General features: G+C 44.9%; 1 protein-coding gene across 1 annotated transcript in view; it reads left to right on the forward strand.

Annotated features, from left to right (window-relative positions):
• The first annotated feature begins 1,242 nt into the window (after nucleotides 1-1,242).
• The window catches only part of col9a2 (procollagen, type IX, alpha 2), a 15,367-nt gene continuing 8,813 nt past the window's right edge, over nucleotides 1,243-7,796 (forward strand). Inside the window, exons 1-10 of the mRNA XM_084695488.1 lie at nucleotides 1,243-1,498; nucleotides 3,088-3,162; nucleotides 4,535-4,570; nucleotides 4,653-4,715; nucleotides 5,274-5,327; nucleotides 5,588-5,623; nucleotides 6,106-6,129; nucleotides 6,319-6,372; nucleotides 6,535-6,588; nucleotides 7,371-7,421. Coding sequence (XP_084551614.1) covers nucleotides 1,427-1,498; nucleotides 3,088-3,162; nucleotides 4,535-4,570; nucleotides 4,653-4,715; nucleotides 5,274-5,327; nucleotides 5,588-5,623; nucleotides 6,106-6,129; nucleotides 6,319-6,372; nucleotides 6,535-6,588; nucleotides 7,371-7,421 — 519 coding nt within the window. The 5' untranslated portion in view covers nucleotides 1,243-1,426. The remainder of the gene's footprint in view (nucleotides 1,499-3,087; nucleotides 3,163-4,534; nucleotides 4,571-4,652; nucleotides 4,716-5,273; nucleotides 5,328-5,587; nucleotides 5,624-6,105; nucleotides 6,130-6,318; nucleotides 6,373-6,534; nucleotides 6,589-7,370; nucleotides 7,422-7,796) is intronic.

Consider the following 7,796-nt stretch of genomic DNA (forward strand, 5'->3'; position numbering starts at 1 on the left):
ATAATGACATGAATGGTTAGTCAGAAATATGATTAAAAATTAAACCTCAAACTTCTACCAGTATGGGCAGGAGAGACAGCTCAAGCAATCTTGTCTAAAGTAAATAACTTAAAATGTACACTCATACACACAGACACATAAACAGGTTTTTATGGGAGGGTGAACCAGACCACAGCTTTACTGTACAGAGATGGCACATCCTTCCCTCAAGTAGAAGTACAGATACTCATTTAAAAAAAGACTCAGTACTGACAACACTTTTTCACTCAAGTTAAAGTAAAGACGTATGGACTCCAAAACCAGAAAAATGCTATTTAGGTAACAAAGTATTCGTACTTCGTTGCTTTCCATTTCCAGTGTGACAAATTGGTGACTCAACTAACGAGCAAGCAGACTTCTTTGGACTTCTCGCTGAGGCCCCCAAAAATAATCTTCTATCGCCACCTAGTGTTGGATGGGTAAGCAAGCAAGCAGGAGCCTACAAGCTTTTATTTATTTTTTTACTGTGACAAGAGGGCAGACTATGGGCTGGGGTTGGGATTGTTGAACATATGCTATTCTGCCATTCCGGTGTTAAAGAGTTAATGTATTTGTTAACTTTGTATTTGGTTGTATCATTTACAGCCAAAACTCAACAGTTGCCGTGAAGTTTTCTGGTGTGGGAATACACAGCAGGCTGATTTTTGAGAAGATCGAAAGACACGACACCTCTATGAGAACGGCGGACAAAGGGCCAGCACACAAAGAGAAGACAAAGAGGGGTCAAACCAATATAAACATTGCAGCAAACCATGCCAGACCACATAGCAAGTGTGTACCTTGCCATATAGCTTTTCCCTCACACAATCCCCTCACTCTATCTCGGCCAACATGTAGGTGTTTAGAGGGTTTGGGGGCTGAACATGCTTCGCTAACTGGCTACTGCAGCTTTCCTGCTCAGAGAGTTGTCCATTCGCCTTGTGGGAACCTGGCCGGACGTGTTTATTCATGATGCAGTAGCTCAGTGTGTCTAATCGAAACGTAGGAATGTGACCAGTGTGTGCATAGTCATGAGATTGCAGTCATCGCCACGCCCTCAACACTCGTGAAATTCTCTGAAGGGGATGTGTGTGTGTGCAGGGTTCCAGTGAGTGTGTGTGTGTGTGTGTGGAGGGGGCTTTCAGGAGCTCCTGTGTTCTCAGGGGCAGGCTGTAGGGCTGGGGTTACACCTCTCTCATTTCATCCATCCCTCCATCCATCCCTCCGCACACTTCTCCTGGGTGGATTTTTCAGGGCCGTGCACACAACCCCCATCCCCCCTTTCGGATACCTCTTCCCAAAGCACTGTCCTCTGGCTAGGAGCAAGGGCAGAAGAGGAGAAAGGGAGTAGAACGAGGAGAGAGACGAGAGGATTTACTGCTGAGGAGAGAGGGAAAGGAGAGGGATCATGGCTGGTCTCTTGGCGGTGTTGAAGTGCTGGGTCCTGCTGCAGACTCTTTGCCTGGCTTTGGCCCAAGTGGTGAGTTGACCGGGGGGCTTGGGATCCCAGGTACCCAGGCTTAGATGCCTCTAGCTTGGGTAAGTTGAAGGGAAAAGCCCCCAGGACAGAGGTTTGGACTGGGGGTCCAAGGAATGCGTTGGGGAAATTGCTGTTAACTACTTTAACTGCACCAAAGAATGAAGTGGCGTTGTGGTAGTTGACCCTTGAAGAAGCTAAAAGGTGAATTATATGAATGCGGGATGATTGTAGTGATGACATGTGCTTGTTTTATTTATTTATTTGATCTGGTTGGATGTATATCTGTTGGACCTGTGTCTGTGTGGAATGTGTATGGGGTCACATCAGATCAATATTCTATGTTGTATAAGTGATTCACCTGTATTGTCTGTGGACTATGACCCTACAAAATGGACCATGGACAAAATCATTCGACATCCTAGATGACATTTTTGGCATGCATACAGCTCTCTATTTTTGAGGAAAAAGGAAAATCAAGAAACTGTTTTCACAAGGAAAGGAGAAAGTGGCCATTCATCCGTTGACACACATACACATACACACACACACACACAGACTTGTTACTGTGAAGCCCCCTATTCAAACACAGACAGAATGTTTGACCTGAAGTCTGTCTCCACCTAATCACACCTTCGTGGCATCCAGGGGAAAGCTACTGTTTATCAAACGTCACAACAAAGGATGGATTTTACATTTACATTTAGTCATTTAGCAGACGCTCTTATCCAGAGCGACTTACAGTAGGTACAGGGACATTCCCCCCGAGGCAAGTAGGGTGAAGTGCCTTGCCTAAGGACACAACGTCATTTGGCATAGCCGGGAATCGATCTAGCAACCTTCCGATTACTAGCCCGGTTCCCTCACCGCTCAGCCATCTGACTCCCTTATCATGGAATGTTCAAGAACAAGCTGATCCAACATCACGGACTGTATTTCCAAACTCTGAGGATTATGTCTGGGTGGGGCTGATTGATCAAGAAAGACAGCAGACATTTCCAAGATTGGGGGGAAGGGTACAGCAAACATCCCTGGTCTGAAGACCCCCCTCCCCCTACCCCAAACCTCCTCCAGTACCCTCCCCCTTTCCTTCCTCACTTTTGAACCAACCTTTTATTTACTTTGTGCTTGCTGTGCCACCAATATTTAGCTAATTTCTTGAGTGAGGTGTTAGGCCCACAGGAATCCTCACATCTGATACAAATTTGAACTTTGTTGCTTTCTTACGTATGTCCTTGTCAAGCAGAGAGCAGATGGGTCATGTATATGTGGGGATTGGGATATTTGAGTGTTATGCAAAGCACATGCTGCAGTTTGGATTTTATCTACATTTCACACTTCTATGGTGTACTGTGTCTAAATAATATTAGCATATTCATATCGTTCTTTCTATGCAATGAGTTCGAAATTTTCACTCAAGCCTATACAAACTTCTGTTATTTAAACACAAATCCATAAAAAATAAAAAAAATATTTGTATTTTGTATATCTGAATTGCATGGATATGGTAATACATCCTAAATCAATGAATTCAAGAAGTTTGTTGTCATTCACATCAGCCTAACCTTACTTCTTATTTTCCTTTATTTCAGAGAGGTCCTCCTGGTCCTCAGGGCCAGGCTGGTTCAGCCGGCCCCTCCGGTACCCCTGGGTCCGACGGCATTGATGTGAGTATCCGCGCCGCAGCGAGCAGACCTAACAGGTTGTCACAAAGACGGTCATTGTGCAGGGGGAAATACCGATGGAGAGATCTCCTGTAGTACGGCGGTAGTACCACCTGAGAGCGCTCTGAATGAAAACACGATTGCACAAAAGGGCACTGTTCATGGCACAGAACGAGGGGCTTTGAGATGTTTTTTTTTCTCCCTGCATCTCGAGGAGGGTTTGGGCTAATGTCACAGTAATGTGATACATTTAAGGTATTCTTAGCCTAAACAGAGACAGATTCTAGAAACACGGAGAGAATTTACAAATGCAATGAAATAATAAACTATCTGAAGCTATCTTACTTTTTTGGCTAATGCTATAATTATTATACATGTTTTAATTGGCTGATATTTTTGTTCCGATTTGAATACAAACTATGTCAAATTCCAGCAAATGTATGTAATTAATGAATTTATAATCCAAAAATATATATAAAAATGCACAGTCGCTGAATTAATGCTTTGTCAGGAGCTAATCAATTTAGGGAGTTATGTTATCGCGCTACATTCCATGTGGTGTCTGTGTCACTAAACAATGGGAGGGGCGCACTCACTTCTGAACCACTTTTGTCTTCTGTGAGTCTGGGTAACATTATGTGTATTCGACTTCATACAGCCTCGGCGTCGCCTGCATCCGCCTGCAGCCCGGCTGACTTGAAGCAGCCAATGGCATTCTCAGCTTCGAGGCATCCGACTGCAGCCGACTGTCGGCGCCGCCGGCGCTGCATGAAGTCGAACACACCTATTGTGCAATGAAGTCTGATTCATAGCTCCACCTATTTTCTGCCACATTGATCTAACAGTTTCAGTCCTCCATTAAACCCTTTTCAGTGTGGGCTGGGCGGTGAGACAGGAACCCCAGAAAATGATCCTAGGGTGGAGTCAATACTTACTTGGGATGCATATCAATTCAAGCAGTCTTTCCCTCCCATATGGCCTTGTGCAATGACCAGATCTAAAGGAAGACTGGATGGATGTAAACAATAAATTGATCAAGACTATAATGACATGGATGACTACTGTGTAAACAGTTAAGGATAAACTTAACCTAACTCCTTCCTGTAATGGTCACCTGCTAACCTTGCGTTGTAAAGTAATGTGCTATTCACATCCAAGCAGACAAAGTCACAAAACATACAAGGAAAATGATTAGGATACGTTTAGGATCCGAGATCTTTGGTGGACAGAGAGTTATACATCACTACAATACTCTCTCTGTGGCCACTTGGTCTGTGTTTGCACCAGCTCACACCCGTTTATTTAAACATTTGATACTTATGAACAACAAACTCTCTTTTTTTACACCTCTTCTTCTCTCTTTATCTTCCTGTAGGGAGACACAGGACCTCCAGGCCCTCCTGGTCTTCTAGTAAGTTCTATCATCTGTGTGTGTGTGTGATAGTTTGCACACTCCTGTATGTGGCTGCCTAATGTGTCTGTGTGTATTGTAGGGCCCAAAGGGGGAGCCAGGCGAGCCAGGTGCAGATGGACCACCTGGGGAGAACGGCATCGATGTGAGTCGTCCTCTCTGGTCCTGTGTGTGATATCCACCATCACTCGGCTGTCAGTTGAAAGTTGCTTGTATCTTAAATGACTTGACCGAGGTGAATCCATACACTGGTTCTGTAGTGAACCAGAAAGTGACCACTGTCCAGTTCTCACAGTCACATGCTACCAAAAACAAAACTTTCTTCTGGGCTTTGGCTCGTAATCCCCTCTGGAATCTCAATACTTCTAGCCTCTTAATCTCCAGGAAGTGTCAACCTTGATCAAGAGTTTGTCCCGTTGTGATGAAGGGAATTCGGGTCAGATGGAGTATTAGCTTAGTCAAGCAATGCCTTAACAGTCTCTCTCTCTCTCTCTCTCTCTCTCTCTCTCTCTCTCTCTCTCTCTCTCTCTCTCTCTCTCTCTCTCTCTCTCTCTCTCTCTCTCTCTCTCTCTCTCTCTCTCTCTCTCTCTCTCTCTCTCTCTCTCTCTCTCTCTCTCTCTCTCTCTCTCTCTCTCTCTCTCTCTCTCTCTCTCTCTCTCTCTCTCTCTCTCTCTCTCTCTCTCTCTCTCTCTCTCTCCTCCAGGGTTTGATTGGCGCAAAGGGAGACAGAGGGCCTATCGGTAGCCCTGGACCTAAGGCAAGAATCTCTCTCCCTTTTTCTTCATTTCAAAACTCGCCAACCGTGACAGTGAAGAGACAATGCCATTCATGCAAAGAAACATACTGATTTACGTGCTGTGACTCAAAATCAGGTCCAAGGAAAACTCACTTTATTTGATTATCACCATGTTGCTATACTGATGATCTGAACAGCAGGCAGATCACTTTTCTGATCCTATCACATGCTGCCTTTACTCTGAGACAACCAGTCATATTGTTTGTTGTTGTGTTGTGCAGGGCCAGCCTGGTCCTGGTGGTGAGCCTGGCCCCCCTGTAAGTACACTTGAAGCAGCATCACCTCACCACCACACATGGTACAAGCTACACGCCACAAACCGTAAACTCATCAGAGGAAACCCTTTAAGACTCAGTTACCCACAATCCACCCGTAGATGGTGCTATGGGTCCACATGAAATGCCAACCATTCATGTTTACACACTGAAGTCAGCTGGTGACATGCATGGATGCAACAACACAGAGTAAATTAGTTCCTTTGTCTAAATGCAATTTCCCCGACACGTGTTTACAATTTAATCATGCTGACAGATTAAACACACACTACTAGTTTTCTCTGTGAAAGGGTATGACAGGGCCAGTCCCATTCTATCTGGTGTCATGGTTGTGTGGATACGTTCTCCATTGAATTACCGTTGCCAAAGGCTAATTATTTTTCTTGATTCGATAATTGAAACATCGATGGCTTTTAACCCTTAATCCCCCCTCCCCATCCTCTCTCTCTACTTCCGCTCCATAGGGACCTGGCCTCCCTGGATTGGCTGTAAGTGGATTTTAAGTGCCTATCAAATGCATTGGTCAATTACAAGGTCCGTCTTGATAGGCCCTTTGTAATACACACACAACCAATTACTCACTAAGTCCTTGAGACAATTATATTGAACTGCGAATTAATTGACACTGGAAGTGTGCTTTTATTGATAAATCTCTCTCGCTGTCTGTCTCTAAATAGGGCGCACCAGGACCAATTGGTCTCCCTGGTGAGATTGGGGTGACTGGACCCAAGGTAAATCCACAGAGCTCTCCAGGATCACATGCATCCATGACATTACTCCTGTTAATCCAGGACCAAGGACCTGATTGACTACAATCCTAGTCTTCATCACTTACAGTTGGTCTGTTAGTCTTCCTCATGAGGTTTCCCCATCTCTTCCTCTGCCCCTCTCAGGGTGCCATGGGTCCCCCTGGAGCCCCCGGAATCTCAGGAGTTGCAGGAAAACCAGTAAGTACACATCCAGTACCAGACACAAACCAGGAAGTACACATCCAGTACCAGACACAAACCAGGAAGTACACATCCAGTACCAGACACAAACCAGGAAGTACACACCAAATATCAGGCATAAACCAGGAAGTGCACACCAAATATCAGACATAAACCAGGAAGTACACACCCAGTACCAGATGCAAACCAGCAAGTTACACACCCAGTACCAGACACAAACCAGGAAGTGACACACTTGTCGTTTAACACTGAACTATTTTACACCAAGCTATTGTGCATAGCTGTACAGTAATGTGTAGGCCAAATCTATTCGGGGGTTTGTGTGTGTGTGTTTGTTTGTGGCTGTGGCTGAGTGATTCCAGGTGTGGTGTAGCTCCATGGAGAGTGATGCAGACAGCCCAGAGGAGGGTATTTGTTTAGGTTACTGCTGTCCCAGAGTAAATAAAGTCCCATGAGATAAGGCTGCCCTGTCTCTTCTACCTGCCTACTGTATACATCAGGGCCAGGCTGGAGAAAGTCTATACTCTCTGAGTCAATATCTAGCACACAAAGACAGGAAGAAAGAGAGACTCCTGGCTCAGCTTGAGATACAATCCGTGACCTGTCTCTCTCTGGCTGAGTATCTGTATCTTTCTTCATCTCTGCAACTCTCCATCTCTCTCTGTCTCCATCGCTCACTTGCTAATCAAAACATGTTTTTTTGAAATGTTTTTTTATTTTGATTTCTCCCCTCCCTCCTCACCTTGCTCTCCCTCGCTCTCCATCCCGTTCTCTCTCAGGGACCTCCAGGGAAGTTTCTGGGAGGTGAGGAGGGCAGTGCAGAGTTCCAGGTAAGACCATCTTAAATCCCATCTCGTTCCTCATTTAGGTGTCAATCTGCCTTCCCGTGCTTCTGACATCACCCTCCAAACAGCATCTCCCGAAATGAAGTATGACTTGTGGGGGAGGGCAGTCCCCTAAAATATAACCGTTACAAAAATTGAAAATATACTTTTTTATCATCTTATCCTGATCTTTTCCACTTTTTAATGTTATGAAATCTAATGTTTGAAACATTTGGAATTAAACACTAACCTATCAAGCCCTACTGACATGATACATAATAAAATGTGGACCCCTCCAAACTAAAAATGATTGTGGGGGTCCCCATAGACTCATGTATGAACTTGGACCTCACTAGCCCCCACTCATTTCCATCCGTGGCT

The sequence above is a fragment of the Hypomesus nipponensis genome, chromosome 4 (genome assembly GCF_054491055.1).
Source record: "Hypomesus nipponensis isolate SF chromosome 4, ASM5449105v1, whole genome shotgun sequence".
NCBI classification, from domain to species: domain Eukaryota; kingdom Metazoa; phylum Chordata; class Actinopteri; order Osmeriformes; family Osmeridae; genus Hypomesus; species Hypomesus nipponensis.